At 34.9% G+C, this 25,940-nt stretch overlaps 1 protein-coding gene across 1 annotated transcript in view; it reads right to left on the reverse strand.

Annotated features, from left to right (window-relative positions):
• The window catches only part of LOC6051713, a 119,477-nt gene that overhangs the window by 82,066 nt on the left and 11,471 nt on the right, over positions 1 to 25,940 (reverse strand). Inside the window, exon 2 of the mRNA XM_038256252.1 lies at positions 21,646 to 22,078. Within this exon, the coding sequence (XP_038112180.1) occupies positions 21,646 to 22,078 (433 nt within the window). The remainder of the gene's footprint in view (positions 1 to 21,645; positions 22,079 to 25,940) is intronic.

Raw genomic sequence — 25,940 nt, forward strand, 5'->3', positions numbered from 1 at the left:
TGAGTTTTTTCTTGGCGTCAGCGATCAAAGTTTTTTTTTTAATATTTTTATGAGGGCGTATTAAGTGAGAGTTGAGTTTTTTTCTTGGCATCAGCGATCAATATCGTTTTTTAAATATTTTTATGAGGGCTTATTTAGTAAGAGTTGAGTTTTTTTATTGGCTTCAACGATCAAAGTTTTTTTTAAATAGTTTTTTTAGTAAGAGCTGAATTTTTTTTCTTGGCGTCAGCGATCAAAGTTTTTTTTTTATATTTTTCTGAGGGCGTATTTAGTGAGAGTTGAGTTTTTTTCTTGGCGACAGCGATCAATGTTTTTTTTTAAAATATTTTTATGAGGGCGTATTTAGTGAGAGTTGAATTTTTTTTCTTGGCGTCAACGATCAATGTCGTTTTTTAAATATTTTTATGAGGGCGTATTTAGTGAGAGTTGACTTATTTTCTTGGCTTCAACGATCAAAGTTTTTTTTTTAAATATTTTTTTATGAGGGCGTATTTAGTGAGAGTTGAGTTTTTTTTTCTTGGCGTCAGCGATCAAAGTTTTTTTTTTATATTTTTATGAGGGCGTATTTAGTGAGAGTTGATTTTTTTTGCTTGGCGTCAACGATCAATGTAGTTTTTTAAATATTTTTATGAGGGCGTATTTAGTGAGAGCTGAGTTTTTTTTATTGGCTTCAACGATCAAAGTTTCTTTTAAATATTTTTATAAGGGCGTATTTAGAAAGAGCTGATTTTTTTTTCTTGGCGTCAGCGATCAAAGTTTTTTTTTAATATTTTTATGAGGGCGTATTTAGTGAGAGTTGAATTTTTTTGCTTAGCGTCAACGATCAATGTCGTTTTTTAAATATTTTTATGAGGGCGTATTTAGTAAGAGTTGAGTTATTTTTTTGGCTTCAACGATCAAAGTTTTTTTTTTAAATATTTTTATGAGAGCGTATTTAAAGAGAGTTGAGTTTATCTATGGGAATTAGCGATCAAAGTCCTTTTTAAACATGTTTATGATGGCGTATCTAGTGATATTGATGTTTTTCTTTAAGTGTTAGTTATGTAGAAGGCTTCATCCATCTACATCACTTTTTTTTAATGTCTATAATTTTCCATGAGGGCGTATCTAGAGTCTAGATGTGGATGATCAAAAAAAAATGGCGGCCCTTCGGGCCGTGTTTTTTTGGGGCGTTAGGGGTGTAAGCCATTTTTTCCATGGGGGGTGTTGAACACCCATAACACCCCCCTTAGATACGGCCCTGATTCTGAGTATTTTTCTTAAAAATGTAGTTTTGTATTTTTTCAATAATTTCAAAAAGATATTTATTATTATTATCGAAAAGTTTGAAAAATTGCCGATCGTTTGATTGTTAATTGTTTTGTACAAAACAAAATTTTCAGGACTTTTTTGAAAATACGTAGGTTTAGGAAAATTTTCAATAAATCATCCCCAATAGTATGATAATGATCTGTTAAATTAAGGAAAACTTGAAAATCGAAAGTTGTCTGATGAGTGATCTGATAACTTTGATAATTTTGATAAAATTTTGATTGCAAATAAAGGCTAGAATCTATCGAATTATCCTTAAAATCCTCAAAACACATTGAATTTCAAAAATACTGGAAAAAAATGAGTGAAAAAAAAATAGAAAAATATTTGCAATTGCCTTACGATATTAAAAACATATAATATATAAATTTAAATCCTTACAATGTCTATTGAGTTTGAAGTTCCCAAAAAAAGCAAGAACTTAAAAAGGGTTGAGAATGACATGAATCCCTTTTTATTGTTTTTCAAACAAAAAGTTTTTCAGAGGATACGGCCTCTATGAAGCACTCATTTCAACCCTCTATTGTAGTGACCTTTGTTGCATACAATCCTTTTAATCAAGAGTCGTAAAGCAAATTTTATGCTTATTTTCCAGTTGAGAAATGACACACTCTCGACAACAGTTTACTCTGGGGCTAATTCTTAACAGTATATTCAGGACGCAAAACCCATGAAAAAAAAAGCAAAAAAAAAAGAAAACGTGGCGGTAATAGTACGCTTTAACAATTGTTGGTTGGCACTATTTCGGAACAACAACGCTCTAGCGTTACGACGTGCGCTCTCGTGGTCCAAGAGTTATTATAATGAAATTTTAATGCTACGCTAAAGGGCTTGTGGATGCAACGTTCCGGCCATGGCCGTTCTGGGCGCTGACTGCGCTAGGATATCTTGGTACGGGCAGTTCATGTAGACCAGACCAGGCTAGTTCATGTAATTGTGATGAGTTTGTTCGCGCTGCACACTGTAAGTAATGCAGAGTAAGCACTATATTAGCCTTAAATAAGGCTGTAGAGCTAATATGGCATTTTTGTGCAAATTTGATCGACTGAACTAGTATGATTGTATTTGGGAAATTTGAAATTTTCCACAGTTACCTCAAGTTGGTCGCTCTAACGTTTCAAACTAGCCAACATAATGCATTTTCCCACCCATTTTGAATGGGGTCGTGCACGTGCACAAACTGCCCGTATTCATGCTTGGTTGCGACTGTGGCCTGGCGATGATGGAGTGCTGCCCCGATGGCCAGCGGGGTCCTCTCTCTCTCTCGTCCAAAATAGGCTAATAAAACTCAATGTGTGTGTGGTTTAGAGGAGGGCAAGAGAAGAGGAGGTGGGCATGATGATAAATTCTGGACTGGATTAAAAGCCAATGCACCTCCAGGTGTGAATGCTGGCAATCTGTTTTTGTTTTTACAGTCCGGGGTCATTTGGACATGGGTTGTGACATATTTTCGGCCTGCGGTGATGAACACATTTCAGCATGACTTTATTACAATTTGCTTTCTACAGACTTTTGTTTGGATATTCAAGTTCTTGTAGAAAAACTTCCACTGCCACACAAAAAAAGCTTCATAGTACACTTCACACATCCTTAACCCGCACACCAACTACTTTAAGTGATCCATCAATCCTTTCCGTTTCCTTCCTGGTTGAATGTTATAAATTGTTTCGTGACATGCTTCCACCATGAATCAACCATCCATCCGTGCTAGCTTGGCTGCTTGCTCCGTGCTCATGAAGCGTTCCACGTCCGACGACGATCTTTTAATACTTTCATCCGGAAGATTTACAGTTCCAACCCTGCCCGAGTCCCCTCTGACGATTTTCATGCGAGGTTTTCGTACAAGTTAATCCCTCCCTCTCTCTCTCTCTCACTAGACTGTTGAGTTGAATTTATGTGTCCATCTTGAATCCGCGCGCGGAACATTATTGCGGAAAACCCCGAGCGGATGTCTTAAAGTATCCTGTTTATTACCATCCCCTTACCCTTCTCGCCTTAAAGCTTCGACGGGACCAATTCAGGAAGAAAGCTTTGGTCCTAGCTCTCGTCAGGAAGCACGCGCTCCAGAAATTGCCAGACGGCGGAGCAAGGATCGTCAGAGCAGGAAGCAAAACCGTGTCAGGGAAGTTGTTTTGCGCTGTAAATGTTTCTTCTTGGAAATTGAGGCAGGACGGAATAATCGATGTTCGACTTGTTTTTTTTTTTGCGGTTATGTTTTAAGGAAGATGATGTTTTCAAGGTTGATACATCTGCCGGTATGAGTTCTTGGAAGGCTTCGTCTTGATGTTTTTTTAAATATCAGTTTTTATCCCTTCCCCATTTCTTCAAAGTTTCCCAAAAAAACAGTTGACATTTTAACTAGCTGCACAATCTTTTGCAAACATTTTTTTTAAATATTGTATAACATTGTATTGATTTCGTTAAATCAAATAGGGCACTGTGATCCGGTTGCAACATTTATGAAATTTATTGATATATCGTCAATTTTATACCATGAACAAAGGATTTTGTGATTCCTTTTGCATAATATTCTTAGGAATAAACCATCTGATTTGAAATTTCGATTTTATTCAATTTTCAAAGCCTCCACTTGACTTTGACTAGAACGGAGGGACAATAAATTTATATGAAATTTGTATTAGCTTTTCAGAAAACTTTACAGCATTAAAGCAATAAAATTGCGTAAAGTTCAGCCAATATTTGAAGATATTAAAAATAATCTTAAAACTGCAGAAATCACGATTACAGTGATCTATTGCATTGTATTAAAAAATGTATACAAAAAGTTAGGTTTCATAGATTTAACGAAAAAATTATGTTATTTACTTTAGATTCGAAAACGCATATTTGATATTGATTGTGACATTGTTCCTTCATGTAAAATGATGTTTTCTATTTTACAGAAAAAATCCTTTTTCTTTTAAGGATTTGTTTTTTTTTGCTTTTTTGTTTTTTTTTTTGTATTTTGCTTTTTTACAGTTATGGAATTACGTCTTTTTATTTTTTTACTTTTCCTTTTTTTTTGCTTTTTAACTTTTCAACAACTTAGAATTTTTGGTTTTGGTATCGTTTTGCTTTTATTTTTGATTTTATACTCTTTTGATTTTTTGGAATTTAACTTGTTTTCTCTCATTTGCTTTGTTGCTGTTTAGAATTAAAAAAAGTCACCTATTTTACAGTTTTGGATTTAATTTTTTGCTTGTTTTTTTTTTGTTTTTTTTTTTGCTTTGTTAATGAACGTTTTGCTTTTGGCTTTTATGTTTTTAAGTTTTTTTTTGTTAAATTTTGATGTTGTGCACTTTTGGTTTAAGGGTTTTTTTTAGTCTATTGCTCTTATGAATTTTAATTTCTGTTACATTTTAGATTTTTGTTTTTTTTTCGCTGTTTAGCAGTTTTGTTTTAAGATTGTTTTTTTGTTGCTTTTTTGGATTCAGTTTTTTTTTGTGTTTTGTTTTAGCTTTTATAATTCCGAAAATTTGGTCCCTAGCTTTTTTGATTATTTTTGAATAATTATTTTTTCCCTTTTAATTTTTTTTTTTACTTTTCTGCTTCATTCAATTTTTTGTTTTTTTTTTCAATTGTTTTGTTTTTACTCTTTTACAGATTTACTTTATGATTTTTAAAAGTTTTGGCTTTTTTATTTTTTTATCTTTTACTATTTTGCTCATGCGACTTAAAGTTATTTTTTGTATTTTTGGCATTTTTTTTTGCAGTTTTGGATTTATTGTTTATAGTTTTTTTTTTGGTTTTTGATTATTTTTGCTTTTTTTATGTTTTTTTTTGGCTTTTATTATTTTGATTTAATTTCTCTGTTGGCATTTATTTTTTTTTTAGTTTTTCATCTTTCCATTTTCGCTTTTCTTCTTTGTTGTTTTGCTTTGAATTCTTTATTGATTTTTAAGCCTTTTTACACTTTTGCATTTTTTTTATTTACATTTTATGATTTTCACATTGTAAGATTGAAGTTTTTTTTGCATTGTTTGGCCTTTTTTGAATGTGATTTTCTTGTTCCATTTTTCGGTTTTTGAATTTCTGCTTTGTTTGATTTTACTTTTTTACCTTTTTTGGATCTTGTATTTTGGAGTTTTTGTTTCCGGTTTTTGCTTTTTAATGTGATTCGATTTTTTATTCTTTAATTTTATAGTTCTTAGTTTTTTTTTTGTTTTTCGTCCAAGCTTATCTCCTTTATAAAAGTTATCTTGAGTTGTGTTTTGTCTTTCAAAAGTTGTATGCGAATTCTGAATTTTTCAACTTCTTTGATTTCTAAACAAATGCGAAAATATTGAATTAAAAATTGGTTCCGGAGCCGCATTTTTCAACAAACAATTAAATTTTAAATATTGTTTAGTTTGACTAACGTGGATAGAGTTGTTTTCAAAGGTGCTAAGGTGACCAAAAATGATAAAAATGATAAAAATAAAAAAAAGCAATTTTCATTTCAATCCAAAACAAAAAACATAGATTTTTAATATTTAATAAGTCATTAGTAATCTTCGATAAACCAGAATTCTTTTTTTCTAGGGACCTATTGCATTAAATACTTTTCAGCTTCAATGCCAAAAATGGAGAAATTACTGAAAAAATAGATGAATTTTAGAAAATTTCAGGAATATATCTTTTATTTTTAAAATTTAACCTTGGTCCAATAGTTCCAGAGATTTCGTTATATTTATTGATCACTGACCTTTTTCTGTTTTACTTTTTGTTCATCTCTTAGATTCTGTATCTCAGGGAGGAGGCCTCTACTGTTGGCGTAGGTAGGTCGGCCTAATCAGTTCGGGAATTGAAATGCGTTTTTTACGGTGAAATATTTAAGTTACTACCACGAAAAGTGTTTTATTCGTCGCGTGTGAACTATTTGTTTGAGGAAAAGTTGGAGTGTGTTCAGTATCCTGAGACTTTGGCGAGATATTCGCATAATAAATTGGGTTGCCAAGCGTCTTCAAAATGGCAGCTTGATTTTGAAGCGACAGCAAAAGAGAGGAGTTCAGCACAGCTCAGTGTGTGTGTTTGTGTGTACTGGGTATCTTGTTCGTGAGCATACCTCCTTGACTTGCTGAAGTGTGTACTGTAGTGTTAGTGCGACCGCTTGATCATGGCCTATTATGAGAGAATGTTTCTCTCTTTGTGTGTTTGGTAGCCAGTAGGCGAAGCTATGTTGAGTGAGTCTCAGCAACGAGACCGCCCCGGCACCCGGCAGCATAAAATAGTGAGCGCAGCATAAATTTCGAGGAAAAGCGCAATGAAGAGATTTAAAAACTTCGGGAGAGCAGTGTTAGTTCCTGCTTTGGTACGCAGATGACAGAAAAAGTGTTTTGTTTGGAGTTTTCCATCTCATGTTGTGCTATGAACTACATGTAAACAAGTGTAAACAAGTAACTGAGAAAGTTCAAATTATTGAAAAGTTCAATATTTGCCAGGAGCTACAAGACTACGCGACGCGGTTCAAGAATGTTGAACCAGTATTTTTCATCTCCCGGTGAGTTTGTTCCGAACTGAAGAGAGAGCCGTCAAGACAGCAGAGTGTGAGAACTGAGTAACTGAGTTACTTGTCACACGGGCCTCTACTGTAGCCTGTGCCTAAACAATGAGTGCCATCACAGTGTGGCCAAACGTCTTTTTTTTTTAATTATTTCCTTATTACAATTATTCTTACAATTATATTTCATTAATGCTGAGCGGATTCGCTAATTAGAATTTCGCTTATGCGAAGTATTCATATGGCTTCGTTAGTTTTCCAATGATGTTTGTATTTCAACCCCTTTGTTTTTAATTTTCCGAGCACTGTTTTGATGATTATGATAGCGAATCCGCTCAGTAATCATATTATCAATTATTCTATTGTTTGAAACCATATTTCATTATTATTGTATTACTTATATATGATAACATTATATGCCATATTCCAATCTATTAACCAATTTTCCTTTCAGCATACTCACTGCACAATACACTAAACACACTCCACACCAAATTGAAACTATTAATCGGAGCGTTTGGTACGGTATGTCCACGCATCCTTCCTCCCCTGTAGATTCTGTGAAATGTGATCCGTTCTCAGAATCCTCTCTGCGGTAAACACAACGCAGTAGGGCTGGCCGCTTTAATTTTTGTAATACATTTTCGGGTGTTCTCGATTGTACTGCAATTATTAATCATGACAAGAAAAGTGCTTGGGGCGTTATCTAATCACAAGACTTTCCAGCATGCTTTCATCGGACTGGCTGCGTTTGTGTTAGATTAGATTAGATTAGATCTCTTAGATTCTGTATCTCAGCAACAGTAACTTCAATCTTCTTTGGTTCTTATTGGAATCTCTCCATTTCTTAAAAAATACTCAGCAATTCCATTTGAAAAGAGCCTAAACCGAAAAAAAAGTTCTCCGATCGGGCTCAAAAATTTACAAGCGGTTCCTTGGCCAAAATAATTAGACCCGTATTTGTTTTGTTTGGTCATTAGGGAAGCCTACATCGTGCTAGGGTGTTTCGAAAAATTGCATTTTTCGTCATTTTTTGCAAAAAACACTTTTTTAAAAAAAATCATATCTCCGCGTCATTTCATCCGATTTTAGCTGTCTTAGACGCAAAAGAAAGATGATTTAATTGGCTAGTTGAGAAAAATAGTAAGAAGTTTCAAAAATCTAGCTTAACATTTGAAAAAGTCGTATGAAACCTTAAAATGGCGTTTTGACCGTGTCTAGACCAAAGAGCCTATGTCTGAAAATATTTTTATCGGATTCCTCGGAAAATTTCGCAAAACATATAAAAAAATTGGCGATGTCAAACCGTACGTCCGAGATATGATTTTTTGAAAAAAAAAACTGAGTTTTTCGACGCACCACGCGCAAAAACAGGAAAATGCCGAAATCGGCAAAAGTCAACTTTTTTCCCTAAAACTGCAATAAATTAAAAATTTCAGCAATGACCTATACATGTTGCGTTGCCAAAAGTTGCGTATTTTAATGCGTAAAACTTTGTCCTAAGGGGTAACTTTTGTCTCTGATCACAAATCCGTTTTTTGATAACTCGTGACGGAGGGGCGGTACGACCTCTTTCATTCGAAAAATACGTGTTTTTCAGTAATTTGCAGCCTGAAACGGTGATGAGATGGAAATTTAGTGTCAAAGGGACTTTTATGTGAAATTGGACGCCCGATTTGATGCCGTACTCAAAATTCGGAAAAACCTATTTTACTTCAAAAAAACACTAAAAAATTAAAAAAAAACTCTGCCATTATCCGTTTTATTTTCGTTAAATTGCGATAACCCGTTACAAGTAAACCTCTTATGTTTATGAATCAAAATTTTTGTAATTGTCTGTTCTACAACTTTGTAGAACATTATTACACTCTAAAAAGGGTTAGCAAAGTTTGAAATTTTAAAATTTAAAATTTTGTTTATTCCTTATGGGACAGTAGCTTAATGAGCGATTTAAGTAAAGAAGTAAAGATATTTATCAGAGATTTAGAAAAAAAAATGTTATGAAGATTTATTTTATTTACTTAGCATTGATATGAGATTTTTGCCGAAATTTCAGGTTTTTATAATTTGTGGTCATTTAGAATGTTATCATGCTTAGTTTAGGACCAGAGCGATTTAAATTGTTAAATTAAATACTTTTAATTATTGGAGAAAATTAAAGTACGGTTGCTATTCTGAAACTTTCTTAAATCGAACTTTTACTGGATCGTTCAACGCCAAATGCACTAAAATGTCAAACATTCAAACAAAACTTCATTCAACGATTCGCGTCCAGTTTCATTCATGCCAAAAACTACATTTTAATTGCCAATCAACATTTATTGGCATGTCGAACGAGCATTGATACGAGGGCTTAAAAAAACCCGTCGATTTTCGAATTGCAGCACCTCTCTATTGCAAAACGGTTATTGGATGCTCTCCGCCGCCGTAAAGTCCATTAACCGAACAACATACTCCGCTTGCTTTCAGAGAGGGGGCGAGCTTTTGTGCTAGATTTTGAAATTGAGCTAGTAAAACTTTTACGAGCCCGGGGTGTTGTTTTCGCGCTCGATTTGGTTCCCCAGGTTTGGGCTTCGATTTCGTGCTGCATCGTGGATGCATTTTTAATAGAATAGTAGAATCAATTGAAATTTACTCGTAACTAGCTACCTATTTTTCAATTTTGTTCAACAGTCAATAGGTCCAGTTTCATTAATTAAACCTGTCCCTCAGTTTGAATTTCAATAAAGCAACCATTCATATTGATGCTTTTTCATATATCTAGCAAAAAGCTTGGATCTAGTATTTCAATGCCCTCCACTATCACCGACCTGGTTCTCGAATGTCCTTTTGCAGTGTTTTTTTTCGTCTAGCTGTAAACCCTTGATACTGTTGGGGAAAGGTTGTTTCAATACAGGAAAAACATTTTCCCGAAAACTGGAAGGTCCCTGGACCTGGCCAGGAAATGAATGTTTTTGTTTGCCCGAAAAATATTTGCTTGGTCGTTTTTGCCGAATCATCCGGAAACGGTGTGCCGAAAACTGTTGCTCTTTTATTTATGAAAGTGGGCGCTTTGCTGGGTGGAAAGTAGTTTCATATTGGAGCGAGTTGTTTGAATTGGGTTCTTGGTAAAAAATTTAACAATCACAGCCAAATTGACGAAATTTTTTAAAATTTCACTTTTCATCAGAAATTGAAGAACTTTCTGAAAATAATAAATTTTCTCATTTCAGGTCTCCCAAACAAGCAGTGAAACAAAACAAAACACGAATAAATCGGATTACCACGCTGTCCATCGATCAGCTTACCCTCACACTCGGATACTTCTGACTTTTCCCACCCTGAAACCTCAGAATTTCAACTCTGAAACGATGCAACTTTTGCAGCAAACTCTCCAAAGGCAGACACATCATCTAAATTTGCCAGCCAATCGAACCAGTCACAAGCGCACCATTTCCGCATGAAATATTGGCTCTAATGCCCATTTTCCAACTTGTCGAAGCCGGAAAATTGACGAGAGCGAGAGAGTGAGTGGGGTTAAACGAAAGACAAGGATGAGACAGGATTTGATGCAGCGCACACATTCATACATGCGATTCATCACTGTCAAGCGATGATGCATCGCGAGAGAAGAGCTTTCTGTCCATTGGTGGATTGTTAGGGTGATGAAAATACAACAAAATAGTGATATATTTAAAAAAAATATGTATTTTAAATTAAATGATTTTATGATACAGAAAGCTGTATCTCAGCAACTGATTGAAAATAACATCAGATTTACAGATTGAAAAAAAGTTGGAGATGGCAGCTTGGCCAAGTATTATAAAAGTAAAAATGCCCCGTTTTTTTACAAAAAAAAAAAAAAAAAACATTTTTCATTAGAAGTAACTCGAAAACGATGCACGATATCGATACAGTACTTTTGGGTAAAAAAAAGATTTTACAACTGATTTTTTGGCATTATTTTCACTATTTTTTAAAATCATGTTTTTTTTATTGGCTTTACTGCCCAATGAGTTTTGACCAATTTTGAACCTTAGCAGAAGTTAGAGTAAAAAACAACGGAAGACCTCTTCTCTTTTTGCTGATTCCTCAAAAAATTGCAATTCTCCAGGAATTTAGGAAATAAATTGTTATGTATTTTCTATTCGGCTCAAATTTTGTAAGGCCTTCCCTATGACCTATTGTTTTTAGAGACAAAAATGAGCAACTTTCGCAACTCCGGGCAAAAATTTTAGTTGATTTTTATATAGTTATAGTTAGAGTTTTGCCTTCCTCACCTCACTGAGGCAAGGCTTTAAAATCACTCGAAAAATAAACTTCTTAAATAGACCTCCTAGATATACCTTCACGTATACCTATCGACTCAGAATCAAATTCGGAACAAATGTCTGTGGGGATGTGTGTAGACATGATTTTTTTTCCACACGATTATTTCAGAACTGGCTGAACCGATTTTGGCCGGATCTACCTTATTCTGTTCGTTTTGGGGTCCCCTAAGACCCTATTAAATTTTATTCTGTTTAGTGAAGTACTTTTAAAGTTATGCCATGAAAAAGTTTTTTTGTATCTACAAAAAAGGATGATTTTTGCATAACCTGAAAAGGCCGGGACTTTTTGCCAACGCGCGAGAGCCGCAGAGCATGAGTATCGCCCGGTTGTCACATTGTGTCTGCGTCTCTTCTGGGAAAGTCTGTTGTAATTATGTTGCTGACTGAATACATCAGTTTGTCTCGACAAAGATTTACACGAACTTTTTACTGAAATATACAACTCATAAGACATTGTATACTAAGACTAGGGAGACAGCATGCAATTCCATCGTGCATCTAATGTTGGCATATTAACACTTTTAAATTTAATCACAGCCTTTTCTCCTTTATTTTGGAGAGTTGGTAAAAAAAGAATTGAAAATTGCTGTTCTGGTAAGAACAATACTTATAAAAAATTAAAAAGAAAAAAAATAAAAAGATTAAAAAAACTCTTCAATCAATTTGTAAATACAACCTAAAATACAACATGAATGTGAGGAAGGCACCAACCACCTTAAGGTGGATCAAGTAACGTTTTTTAATGGAAATCACGGAATATTTAAAAAGCGTGTAAAAAGCGGAATATTTGTGAAATTTTTAGATTAATTTTTTTTTAACTTGATAATTATTGAAAGTCCCTAATCATGAATTGATCGAACTTTTCAAATATTTGATTAGAATCCACTCCACAACAAATCGAATATTTTCAAAAGTTAAATAGTACGTATTTGGGAAATTGATTTTTATTGTAAAAAATGTTAAATTAAAAATCACCAAAAAATGTTGCTCCACGCACCCATCTTTTTCTCAAAAGTTCTTATCAACCTACAACTTTTCAGAAGACACCAAACCGATGATTGGTTTTATTTTCAAAAGATACAGATTTTCGAATATTTTTGAAAATTCTTTGCTCATAGGGAAGGCGTAGAGAATTGCGCTTAGCTAAAATAGAATTTCTGTTTATTTTCAATAGCTTGTTTTGTAGTTGTTGTTGTTGTTGTGACAGACAAATTCCGTAGTAACAGTTCAAAAGGGCGAATCTGCGTTTGTAAACAAGCTGTCTATCCTCCTCTTACTTGACGTGAACTGTCACTTGAGCGAAAGGGATAGACTGCTTGTTTACAAATGCAGATTCGCCCTATTGAATTGTTACTACAGAATTTTGTAAAACGTTATTTGTGAATTTGTGTGCTTGAAAACAATTGACAACAAATTGTGAACTATTTCTATAAATAAACATGTTTTGAAATACTACAAATAAAGTTTTTTCGTTTATATCAATGAACAATTATATAGTTGATAACAACTGTGTTTACGTATATTCAACCAATTTTATAGATTATTGAAAGACATTTTTGCAAAATAGTTCAGATTATTATCATTTTCCTAAAGCTAATAGTTTCTCATAGAACAATCCATAAAATAAAGGAAATTGTACATCAAAATGTGGGAATTGATTTTTCTCATTTTGTAGGTAAAACATATTTTTTTCAATAATCATAGGCTTACGCTACTTCTTTATAGATAGCTAGACTGCCCACCATTGAAAAAACGGCTAATATCAACTTTTGGCAAAAAACAGATATTAGCACCAGGTGGTAGAGGATGTTCCAACGCATTTCCTGGAACTTGAATTTTACTGAAATAGTGTTTAGACTTGGCTGCCGATGCGAAAAACCAAACGGCTAATATGCCACTCTTATGGGAAATTGCCTTGACAGAGATTTTGTGACTAACACTAAAACGCGTTTTTCTCGGAATACTTGATTTGGCATAATAGCCGAATTTTCAATTATGGGCAGTAGAAGTGTCGTTTAGCTTTGTTACCAAACGTTTAAAAATTCTTGAATTGAAAAGAGTGTTTTTGCTGATTATTGACGTTTTGTTATTGTGAGTTTTCAGCAGAATGTAAATTGTTCAATAAAAAATAAATAATAAGTTCGCTTGTGAAAGAATGTGTATTTAAAAAATTACTTTGTTATCAAATATGTCAAATATTAAGAGTTATGATAATTTTGCAAAAAAAAAATCTCTATTTTCAACACCTTTTGATGTTTGAAAAACATTAATTCTCTTTTTGAATGGTTTAAAATGTTTATTTTCAAAAGGAGCATAAGTTCTAATTTATGTGTGGTTGAAAATTAATTTCATAATCGGATTCGAGAAGAGAGATCAATTTTCTTTTTTTTTTCAAAATGAAACAAAAATAAATACAATTTTCATAAAAAATATGAGAGCATGTTACTATGCAGAAAAAAACATATTAGAAAAATACTTCTACTGTTAAGAAGTTTCAAGCTGTTCAGCCTGTACTACAAATTTTCTTAATGTTTTTGTAAATGATCAAATCAAACCAGGAAAAAGATTTTTCGGTGCCTTTTTTAAAATTTGTATGGAAATAAATTTGGGAAGGCCAATTTTTATTTGTTTTTTTTTGTAATTGTTATTTTGATCTAAATTTCCAAACCATCACAAAAGCGTTAACATTTAGAAATATGTTCCCTAAACCGGTCCAAAAACGGGATTTTTGCTCGAAATTAACGTTTCAGGCTAGTTTTGAGCACGCTGTAGCTTTTGACAGGAGGAAGATAGCACCATACTTCCTTCGGGAATATTTTAGAGAATTTTCTCAATTTTTACGATATTGTGTTGTTTTTTTCAAAAACAGCGAAAATTTAAAATCAAATAATTAAATTCAATTAAGTAGTTTTATTTGTAAAAAATCTTATACAAAACCAAACCACAGTGGTTCAAAAGGCTGTTTTGACGAACTTAATTGATTAGAGCAAAAAGTAAGCATTTTCGTGCTTTGGCATGTTCTACAACTTTGTTCAGCGTTGTCATGGCCTACTTCTGGTGAAATTTGTTTTTCAAAATACTCATCACAGCAGGCTATGGAATTTCTAACTTTTGACAGTTAAGAGATAGAGGTTTGGTGTCTTCGGCAAAGTTGTAGGGCTAAAAATTTCCACAAACTTTGTCTAAGACGTCAAAGCTCTATCTTTGCGTTGAATACCAGTTTTGGAACCTTTTTCATAAATGCCTGCCAAAAAACAGTTTTTTGACTAAAACTATGTTGAACTTTGATTTAGACGGTTATAATGTTCAGAAGAGTTGTCAGTAATATCAAAACAAACATATTTGACGAAGACGCCAAATTGATAGGATCTATATGTGATGAGTTATAGCAAGATTTCGTGATAATTTAGCTAGTTTTCGAGCTCGGTATACAAAGCCTCGGGCAAATTTGGGCAAAAACCCATGCAATAGGCTTCAAGTATGACTATTCCACTACAAAATGTCGGGTGAATCATTCGTCCGAAGGTTTACGGTCATAGATTTCCGAGCACTTTAATTTATTTTATTTTTGATTACTTTTTAAATTTATTTAGGACACTTTTAAGGCACATAAGCCATTTTTGCGGTTTATTTGGACACACGAAGCGTGTAGGTCAGACTCTTGTGAAAATTTTGATGTATTGGAAGTCTATTTTTGAGGCTATACAGTGTATTTTTGGGAATATCTTTGAAAAAAAAAAAATCACTTCCAAAAGAGCTAATCGGCGAATCTAGACATCTAGTCAACGTCATAACGTTGGTGTTGCAAAGACAATAAATTATTTTAAACATTCATATTATTTATTAGCCAATAGGTTCCAAAGTTAGACTTCCAATACATCAACATTTTCACAAGAGCCTACACGTTTCGTGTGTCCGAATAAATCGCAAAAATGGCTTATGTGCCTTAAAAGTGTCCTAAATGCATTTAAATAGTCATCAAAAATAAAATTAATAAAAATGCTCGGAAATCTATGACCGTAAACATTCGGACGAATGATTCACCCGACATTTTGTAGTGGAATAGTCATACTTGAAGCCTATTTAATGGGTTTTTGCCCAAATTTGCCTGAGGCTTTGTATACCGAGCTCGAAAACTAGCTTAATTATCACGAAATCTTGCTATAACTCATCACATATAGATCCTATCAATTTGGTGTCTTCGACAAAGTTGTTTGTTTTGATATTACTGACAACTCTTCTGAACATTGTAATCGTCTAAAATCAAAGTTCAACATAGTTTTAGTAAAAAAACTGTTTTTTGGCAGGAATTTATGAAAAAGGTTCCAAAACTGGTATTCAACGCAAAGATAGAGCTTTGGCGTCTTCGACAAAGTTTGTAGAAATTTTCAGCCCTACAACTTTGCCGAAGACACCAAACCTCGATCTCTTAACTGTCAAAAAATAGAAATTCCATAGCCTGCTGTGATGAATATTTTGAAAAACAAATTTCACCAAAAGTAGGCAATGACAACGCTGAACAAAGTTGTAGAACATGTCAAAGCACGAAAATGCTTATTTTTTGCTCTAATCAATTAAGTTCGTCAAAACAGCTTTTTGAACCACTGTGCAAACCCTGTTTTGAAAAATCAACCAGTTTTTTTTGTTATGCTATTTGTATTTGCATAATTTCGATTGTTTTTAAGAGATGGTTTTAATTTTATATTGCTTTCAAACTCACATCACCCTATTTAACCGCCCCGTCAGCCATCACCATTGACGAGGAGCGGGAAAAGCGGTTATTTGAGTTGCTCGATTATGCTCCGCTGAATAAATCGTATCGAATCGAGATGCCACTTTTCGCTGATACCATCACTCGAACGACTGTACAGAGATACTGTCAAGGCGCTATCGATGGCCTGGAGGGAAACTTGCCCAGAGAGGGTGAGAAAAAAAGCACCAAGCTTGATCGGATTGTCGACACACACAGGATAGCCGCAAACTATACAAAATTGATGGGAAAAAATCTCCCAGAGAGTTCCGGACAATGCGCTTCCTGGCGCTGCTGACGGTGCGACAATGTTTCACAATTGAATCCTTCCTGATCGTTGATGAAGCTTCGGGGGGTTTGGACGAGAAAAAAATGCTGCTGCCACGTGTCGAGGTGGTTTCGGCACAAAAAAAAGCTTCAATTCAGTACGACACAACACACAATGCATTCAACCCGTTTTTCTTTTTTCCGACGAGCTCCCCTCAAGCAAATATTCAATTTCGATTAATAACACAATCGTTTCTTCGTTTTGGACGAATCGAGAAAAACTCGATACCTTCTTGAATGTGGAGCGACCACATCGGATGGAACTCAAGTGTAAATGGATCTTTTGACGAGGATTGTGGACACGTGGCACACAGCAGAGGTTTCCCGAGCCAGCTGCTGCTGTGTACTACATCTTGGATCAATAAAATTTCATTGAACGACATCGACTGAAGTTTTGTAAAGGTCGCACACATAAAGTGACTCCATTATCGGGCTCGTAATAGATTTTCGACAGCACGCTTCGAGTGCTGCTTGTTGGCTCCGAAGCTTCAAATTTTGATCACCATCTGGACTGGCTGGAGTGGATTTCAGATTGTGGAGCAGATTTTTGACTGAGGACAAGCTATGGAGGTCAATGATAATTTTGGGGGCAAGCTGTGTTGACCTGAAGGTTTGGGGTCAAGATTGTCAAATCAAGATTGTTCAGCAACCTTGAGACTAAATATGGACATTTTTTAAGAAACCTTTAAAAGATCTGAACTAAAAAATTCTATTGTATGCCACTTTCCAACAGGTTACGCTCCAACGAGTTCTTTTTCCCCTTCAACAGAGCTTAGATTGCGTTCGAATCGCTGGCCATGTTGAAAAAATACATCCCACAAATTGGAAACCATCTCGTCTGGTTTGACCGAGTAAAAAAGGAACACCAGATGTGGAAGGTCCTGCACTAAAACACAACCGAGTGAATCTGAAGGAAACTACAAAACATCGATAGGAAAAAAGAGAATAAAAAAAGACTCTCAGAACGACTGAATCCAGTGAAAAAGCGGTGCATCGAACGGAAACCAACGATTATGTTCTTGAGTGGCCATCAATTCTGCGGGAAAATGGAAAACCCGGCTTCGACAGAAATCACACAGACACACACGCACATTCCGAAGACGACGAAAGGGCCACTTTGGGTTACAAGACGAGCTTGAAAAAGGGGAAAATTCGACTACTCTCTGGTGACAAAAACGGAGGGTTAACGTTGAGGAGTTGGCTGGAAATTTGTGGTGGCTGAGTGGTTGAAAAAGCTCCGCTTTGAAACAAATAAAATCAAGTAGAATATGGTTATTTAATATTTTTGTGAAATATGTTTTAGAGCAATGAAAATAAATAAAATGTAATTGGTGATAAAAGAAAAAAAAATCAAAGATCGAAAACTTTCAGAATGGTCTAACTTGAAGGTTCTATTGTTCAATTCAATGTGATTATTGCGATAATTTTAAACAGTATTTCATGGTTCGGAGCAAGAAAACTTTTTGAACCTAAATTGAGATGAAACTGACTTATTTTTGCAATTTTTATAAATTGCTACGTCAAAGCAGTTTTAGTATAAATTTTGCAAAAAATTACAGTTTTTTTTGATGAAAAAAAAAAAAAACATTTAGGTTTCTTTACCTTTTTTATGATTACTCATTACCAGGGCTGTGGAGTCGGAGTCGGAGTCGGAGCCGGAGTCGGTGGAGTCGGGTCGGCTTCCCAAAAAAGCCTGGAGTCGGAGTCGGAGTCGTAAAAACTCGAACAGCTAGAGTCGGAGTTGGAGCCGGAGTCGGCTAAATTTTATTAGCTGGAGTCGGAGTCGGAGTCGGAGCTGAAAATTTCTGATTACCCGGAGTTGGAGTTGGTGTCGGAGTTATATTAAATTCAACAAAAATTATGTTTTTTTTTATTTTTTTGTATTTGCTATAAAACAAATTAATTTACAAAACTTCTTCTTCGCTGCGTTGCCATTTTTATTTTTTTAGAGATCACTTAATGATAACCTGTTAGAGCTGCTCTTACCCAATTATGTAGTATCATCATAACCCAAAAAAAAAAAAAAAAAAAAGACAAAATAAAAACAATATTGGTTTTGTAGTCAGAAATATTTAATTGATTTTTGACTGCATCCTTTTGCCGATATTTATGTACCCCTTAAATGTCTTGGTGGTTTTAAGTAGATCAATGTTCAGGAAAAAAGTTTCGAGGTACATCAAAAAATATAAATAATAATCACTATTTATGGAAATCGAAAACAAAAAAACTCTTCCAACAAATATTCAACGATTATAATAATCTATTACTTGGTACAAAAAATTTAAAAGTGTCTGAGAATGTTGATGATTAGGCAAAATATTTTGATATTGTTGCAAATTATCGTTGAACAAATCTCAAGATTTCAGATAGGACAGGATTTCAAGATAAAAAAATATCCGTGACCTGGAAAATATTTATCCTGTGGATTTTTGTTTTTTATCCAATTCTAAGTTTTTTTCATATATTTTCATGGAGGCGCACGACCATCCATAAAGCTTCGTTTTAGGTGAAGATGCAAGAAGTATCGCGCGCCTCCTTTTAAATATATAAAAAAATTAAAAATTCAAATAAATCCAAAATTCCGAGGTAAAATATTTTCTAGGTCACGGATATTTGAAAAGGACCCCTGAAGCCTCCTTACCACGAAGATTTTTTTAGATACATTAATTTGTAATAATAAACTTCTTCAATCTTGGCGTATTGTCCATGTTCGTTTTAAAAATTTCAATGGAGCTTTAAAAAATAGTGTCGTTTAAAATTATTATTTAAAAATACTAGGTGACTTTGATAGTCACTGTGCTTCTTATAAATGCCAACTTAAAAGTGAGCAAATTGAATTTATTTGTTAAATCAATCATAAGGCCAGCTTTCTTTTAATGATCATTAAAAAATAACTTTTTTTTTTAGATTTTCGCTTTTAATCAATTTAATGAAAATTTTTCTGGTTGAATAAATAAATCCAAATTAACTTACCAAACTGTTCTTCTGAAAATGCCTTCAAAACTGGCGTTTTTTTTATTTCTATTTCGATAACGTCTAAAACTTGTAAAACTAGAAACTTTTCTCCGGGTTTTTCCACTTAAAGAGTTTTTAAATAATCCTATTCATCAATGTTTTCGAAATAATAGTAATCTAACTTTTGAAATATTTAAAAATATGTTGAGTCGGAGTCAGTGTCGGAGACAACCATTTTTAGAAAGCTGGAGTCGGAGTCGCTTGAAATATGACCCGACTCCGCAGCCCTGAAAAAAAAAACACTTAAAAAGTTTTAAAAACTCTGCAATTTTTTGTTACTCAACTGTAAATTTTTTTGGAACATGTCATTTTAAGGAAAATTTAATTTACTTTTTGCAATTCCGTCGTGAAACTACTCACTTTTCCTGTCATTCTTGAACGACGAAATAGCCTACTTTTCTATACCAAAAATAACAGAATCGAATAGCAACACTTTTCAAAATAAATGCTGAAAAGTTCTACTTTTCAGCACTCAAATGGGTGCTGAAAAGTTGAACTCGGTGAACCTCGTTGGATAAATGTACGACTCGTGCTGAAAAAATCCTCTTTTTGCAACTTGTTGCATAATAGTAGTTTATGCAACAAGTTGCAAAAAGAGGATTTTTTCAGCACGAGTCGTACATTTATCCAACGAGGTTCACCGAGTTGGATAAATACAAAGAGTGCTGAAAAAATCTAGTTTGCAACGAGTTTCATACAACATTTTTTGCAATTCCAAAAAACCCACACTGCGTGAAGTTTTAAGTCAAATTTTCATGTATTTTGTCAATAAATCGTTTAAATCAAAAAAAATTTGCAAAGTGTTACTTTTCGAAACATGTGCTGAAAAGTTCAACTTTTCAGCACCCATATCAGTGCTGAAAAGTAGAACTTTTCAGCATTTATTTTGAAATGTGTTGCTATTCGATTCTGTTATTTTTGGTACAGAAAAGTAGGCTATTTCGTAGTTCAAGAATGACAGGAAAAGTAAGTAGTTTCACGACGGAGTTGCAAAAACTACTATTTCGAATCTACATTAACCCAGAAGGGTCATTTATTTATTTAGAACTAAATTTTGTATTTTATTTTTTTTTTAATTTCGTGTTTTTCTAACTTTGTAGGGTTGTTTTTTAGAGTTTAACAATGCTCTACAAAGTGGTAGAGGAGACAATTACAAAAAAAAATATTTAATATATAAAAATAAGGGGTTTGCTTATAAACATTACAAGTCATCGCAATTTTATGAGAAAAAAAAGTTTTGAAAAAGTTACTTTTTGCGTTTTTCTTTGTTTCGTCGTCTGTGTCTGTCGAGGGTGACCATGAACGGCCATGATCAACGACGACCAACTTTTTTCATAACTTTTTTTTTCGTAAAATTGCGATAACTCGCGATAACGTTTTGCAAAATTGATGATGCTTTTTGGCCATTTTTTGATTCTTTTAATATTTTGAAGATACACACAAAATATTTCCAAAGCAAAAAAAAAAAAAAAACAATAGGATGTTAATTTCATTTGAAATTAAAAAGGAAAGTTTTGATTAGTTATGCAGTTTTTGAGTTACAATCTTTTCCATTGTTTTGTTTTTAAATAAAATATTTCTACCTGGTTTTGAAAATTGTCCATTGTCATCAATCTTTAGAATCAATTGCGGCTGAAAAATTTCTATAAATTTAGCTGTAGCGTTTTTGATCTGATCCATGGTAGCTGAAATATAACCTTGAATAGAAATTTGAGTTTATTCTGAGTACTACAAAATTTGCAATAATTTTTCAATCGGATACTTTAAAAAACTTTTGGTTCGATATTCAATTACATTGATGTAAAAAAATACACCTTTTCTTTTGCAATGACTTTTGTGTAGTGATTCCAAAAACACAATCAAAATTTTAAATAAAGTGCCAAATAATACGATTGAACCCTTTTTTACCCGTTTCGTATTAAGCAATAAATTTATCACGGCCCACATCTTGCAAATCGCTAATCCTCAGTCTTCTAATAATCTCATCAATGCCATAATGATATCCAACCAGATCAACCCAAGCAAACTTTTGCTTGAGCGATTCTTTCTGGTAGCCTTCCCAATGCTCCGGGAAAAACGGATAATGAAAAGCTCGCTTCGGGGAAGTTGAGATTTGCCGGTTTTGTTTACTACACTACTGCTGCGAGTAAACATCAAATTTTGAGGACTTTTTCGAGAAGAGGCTGAAATTCCAAGAATTTTATCAATCTGAAATTTCAAAGAGATTGTGAGGTGAAGATTTGCTGGTGTTTCCTAAAATTAATTTTGTTAAGACGGTCGATGCTGTTTGGAAGGATTAGTTGAATTATGTAGATTTACACAAATTGAGAATAAATTTTGTTTCAACATATCTCTTTCAGTTCAGTCTCCTTTTTTTGCTGCAATTTACGCATGAAAAGCAAACAACAGAGGAAAAACTTCGTTTGGGACCAGAAAAAAAGAAGTAAGCTTACCGGTTATTGTAGTAGTTGGACTTGTAGTACGGCGGGTGCGAATCGAAGACGTAGTTGAGGATGGGCCCGGTGCTCTTGAGCAGCTTCCGGTGCTCGTCCACCGGCTTCACCACCATGGCCGGCGTCGTCGGGTTCAGGTTCATCGAGTTGATCGTCCGATGTTTTTGCTGCTGCTGTTGAGGTTGAGGTTGGGACTGATGTTGGTGCTGGGGCGCCGGAACGCTCGGGGCCATCGTACTGCCGCCGCCGTTGCTACTGCTACTGCTGGCCTCCGTCGTCGTCGGAAGGAAGCTGACGGAAGAAACGGTGGCCGTCGAATCGAGGACATCACCGGCGTCGTTGTCTTGTCCCGCCGCAAGGCTTCGTTGTGTCGATGGATTTGTGTCCCCGTCTACAGGGTGGTGGTCATCACCGGATTGTGGGGGCTGTTGGCCTGGAGGGAGAAAAAAAGAAGAATAAAAACGGGGTAGAATAAAAGTACACGACTTGGACATGGAAACCCGGACCGGAGGGACCGGAGTTGGCAAATAACATCCGAACTTGTTACGGGACAGTAACATTTGCTTTTTGTTTGGATGGTTCGGAGCCGTAATTCAACTGGAAGTGGATTGATTGTCTTGCGTGTGTGATGGCTCCTGGCGTGGGACGGGGAAATGTGTCTCTTGAACTCGAAAATTCCGCACTAGAGCTTGAACATGGAAATTCATACTGTAGTTCAGCGTGAATTGTGATGAAAAGTGTTATGAAAAGTCTTAACAACTACCGTTGGCGTAGTGCAGATAACAAACTCAACTATAATTGTTACAATTTTCATAATTGGATTCTGCCCAGCAACGCAACAATATCCAATTTCAGGATCATTTTTGCTACTTGTAAGAATAGGAAAAACTTTTATACAGCACGATATAAAGAGCTAAATGCTGCCAACTTTGTCCTTTTACTCTGGTAAGTTTTTTTTGCTGAAGCAACGGTCATGTCAATTCCATTAAAAAGTAATTTCTTGAGACGTAACCTTAATCTTTGTGTACAATTTCGTATTTAACAATGAAAGCTTCCAGGCTTGAAAAAGAAAATTCAAACTTTTCTTCACCGCAAAGAAAAAACAGGTTGAATAAATGAGCTCGTTACGCGATGACACTGGTATTGAGAAACGAGCCCCAGTTCGGCTTGGCTCAGCAGCTGGATAATTTATCAAATCTTCGTCCGCAGCGAAGCGACGATGATGGCCAGGCTCAGGCCGCAGGCTTAAGTTTTTGCTCGACAACCAATTTGGAAGCGGCGAGCAAACTTCGTTTGCGGTGGTGCTGGTTCTTCTGATCGAACCCATTTATCGCTGACGAGTGGAATTCAATGCTGGGCATAAATTAGGAGTGGAAGCAGAGGCGTTTCTTTTTGAATTTGAATTGAAATTGGGTAAGGCGTCATCCATAAAGTATGTCACGCAAAAATCGGCCAAAATTAACCCCCCCTCTCCCCTATGTCACACTTTGTCACACAAAGTTGAACCCCCCTCAAAAAGTACGTCACATTATGCCAGACCCCCCCTCCCCTTTTATATGGGGTTTTTTTATGGTTTTTATTTCTTTAAACTCTCAAAATGTTGGTATTTTTGCCAATTTTAACAGGAAAAAAAATTGTCTAATTATTAGAACAAACATTGCGATATAAAAAACAGTTTTGTATCTTTTAAAAATTAGAAGACCTGGTATAACATTCAAGTATTAAAAAATCTTGAATAAGTTCAAACCATTTATAGCAGTTTTCTTATGAACACCCTGCTTTCAAAGCATTTATTTTTATCGAGCAAAAATTAGCACACTATTGAAGTTCCAGCTGAATTATAAAGAATAGACTAAATAATAAATTATAATGTGATACTTCTGAATAAAAGTAAACAAACAATTTTAGCAAAGAGGATTTAATATAATTGTGTACATTTCGAATAAATATTATGCAATCATAAAAAAAAACCAAGTGTGACGTCACAGTCCCGCAAACCCCCCCTCCCCCCATCGTCACATCTTGTCACACCTACGGTAACCCCCCCTCCCCCCCTAAGAGCGTACGTACTTTATGGATGACGCCTAAAGTTTTCTTAAATAAATTCATTAATTGAATATTTAAGATTTATGCATAATTACTCCAATGAATTTTATTGTTTTACAAAATTATTATTTTGATTCATATTTGCTTTCATAGGCTGGTACAAATATTTTTAAAAGTTTTTGTCACCCCCCCCCCCCTCAAAATTGGCCCGAAAAATCAGGGGGCAAAAAAAATATTTTTACCATAAACTTCAAAATTTCAATGAAAATTCAAGTGAAACCAGCTGAAATCAAATTAAAATACATTCTTCTGCGTTCAAAATCATTTTTAGCAAATTTTCGATGCAAAATCTTTTTTTTCGATACAATTTTTGTTTTTGTCAGATCTTAGATTTTTTGAAAACTAATGATTGCAAAACAACTGAACTAGTATAAAATGCATTTTAAAACACTTTTTTCATTTCAATGTGAAGACTATGGCTTGTTATTAAAATTTTTATATTTTTCTATTTTTTTGCCCCCTCCCTTGACCTCGACCAGGGCCGAGGGACAAAAACTTTTTTAAATATTTGCATCGGCCTTAAATATGGTTCAAAAATCAGAACCAAAGATTGATTTTTTTTTTCGCGGAGTTGTTTTTTTAACTCTTTATGTTCCATTTACAATTTTAAAAACGTTTTTGAGAATGTTCTACAAAAACATATTTTTGCCAAGATTAGAAATCTAACTTTAGGATAACCGGCGAAACTAGTTTTCATAATTCCAAAATTATTCTTATTTCCATGATATGAAGCAATTTAGGTTTTACGATTTTACTGATAATAAAATGATCTGATTTGGATCATTTCATGCTTTGATTCAGCTTGTAGAAAAACATTTATAAATTTTTTTTTTTTTTTTAATAACAGAGCTGCTCTAAAATGATTTAAATTGATTAAGTCAGGAAAAGTACACTTGAAAGAAAGAGAATTTGAATCGATTGGTTCCTTTATATGATATACGTTTTATCATTTTAAAAGAAAAATGCAGTAAATTTCAATAAAGGTTTTTTTTTACATAAATAAAAATAATCAATACTTTCCAATACGTCGCAGCTTGAAAAATGAAGGGGATTATGAAAGGGTGACATAGGAATACTAATTTTACAGAACTTTGAAATATTTTTTGGCAGGGGTGCTTTTTTCAATTTAATTCGGTTTTATTGGTGAATAATCATGATACAATGAGTTATTTTGAAGTGCATAACAGAGTTTTGGAGTTCCTTACAGCTGTGTGTTGCATCATAATCCATTTAGGAACAATTATTTCTTTAACTAAGGCACTAGCAAGAGTAAGAAAAAACTATAAAAAAAACTTTCAGAAATTGCAAAGGAAAGGGGATAGAGGAAGAGAAAGCTTATATCTAGATCACAGGTAATTTATCCTTTGTAGATGTGTTTGATCATCAGTTCCCCAAGGGCCAGGAATTGTTCTGCCTTGTTCCGGCAGCTCCGAAACCGCGTCATCATCTCCCGCGAGAGCAAAGAACTCCGGCAGGGTGAAGAGATCTTCCCGGTGACTTCTTGCTGGGCCGTACTGCCGCTACCGGCAGCGACCACGCTGGCGAACGAACGCCCCCAACCAGGAGGGAACGCTGAGTTTTCAGCTGGAACCGTACGCTGTCCAGCTGCAGGAACGGCTGCGCTCGTACTTCGCTGAGGAGGGTGGGACGCTTTCTTCTTCCTCTTTTCCTGCTCCTCGAGGTAGACCTTGCGCGCGACGCATCCGCGGTAATTGCCGGTATGGTTACCGTCACAGTTCGCACACTTTACGCGCAGCTTAGTTTGTTCTGCCTTGTCCCCCAAGTCCGCCTTTCGTGGCAGTGCGCACGCCTCCGAGAGGTGTGATTCACCGCACTTCACGCAGCGGGGCCGGAGGTTGCAGTTCCGCGAGCCGTGGCCGAACTTCTGGCAACGGTGGCATTGCGCTACGTCCGTCGGGTTCTTGGTGTAAAACCGCCAGTTTACCCAAAAACCGTCCAACGTCTTAGTCCGCCGCAGGTCTTGGATCTTGACGGTGCCGCGGTCGAAGTACAACAGGTACAGTGTGTGTGTACCTGTTACCGTTGTCTTGCGCGAGAGCACTTTAATCTCCCGCGGTTTTATTCCGGCGTCCGAAAGGTGACCCTTCAGGTCGGAGATCGGACGGTCTTGATAACCCTGCAAGACGACCTTAACAGGGGGCTTCTCGGGGTTGAATGTGTAGAAGTTG

The sequence above is a fragment of the Culex quinquefasciatus genome, chromosome 2, assembly GCF_015732765.1.
Source record: "Culex quinquefasciatus strain JHB chromosome 2, VPISU_Cqui_1.0_pri_paternal, whole genome shotgun sequence".
NCBI lineage: Eukaryota > Metazoa > Arthropoda > Insecta > Diptera > Culicidae > Culex > Culex quinquefasciatus.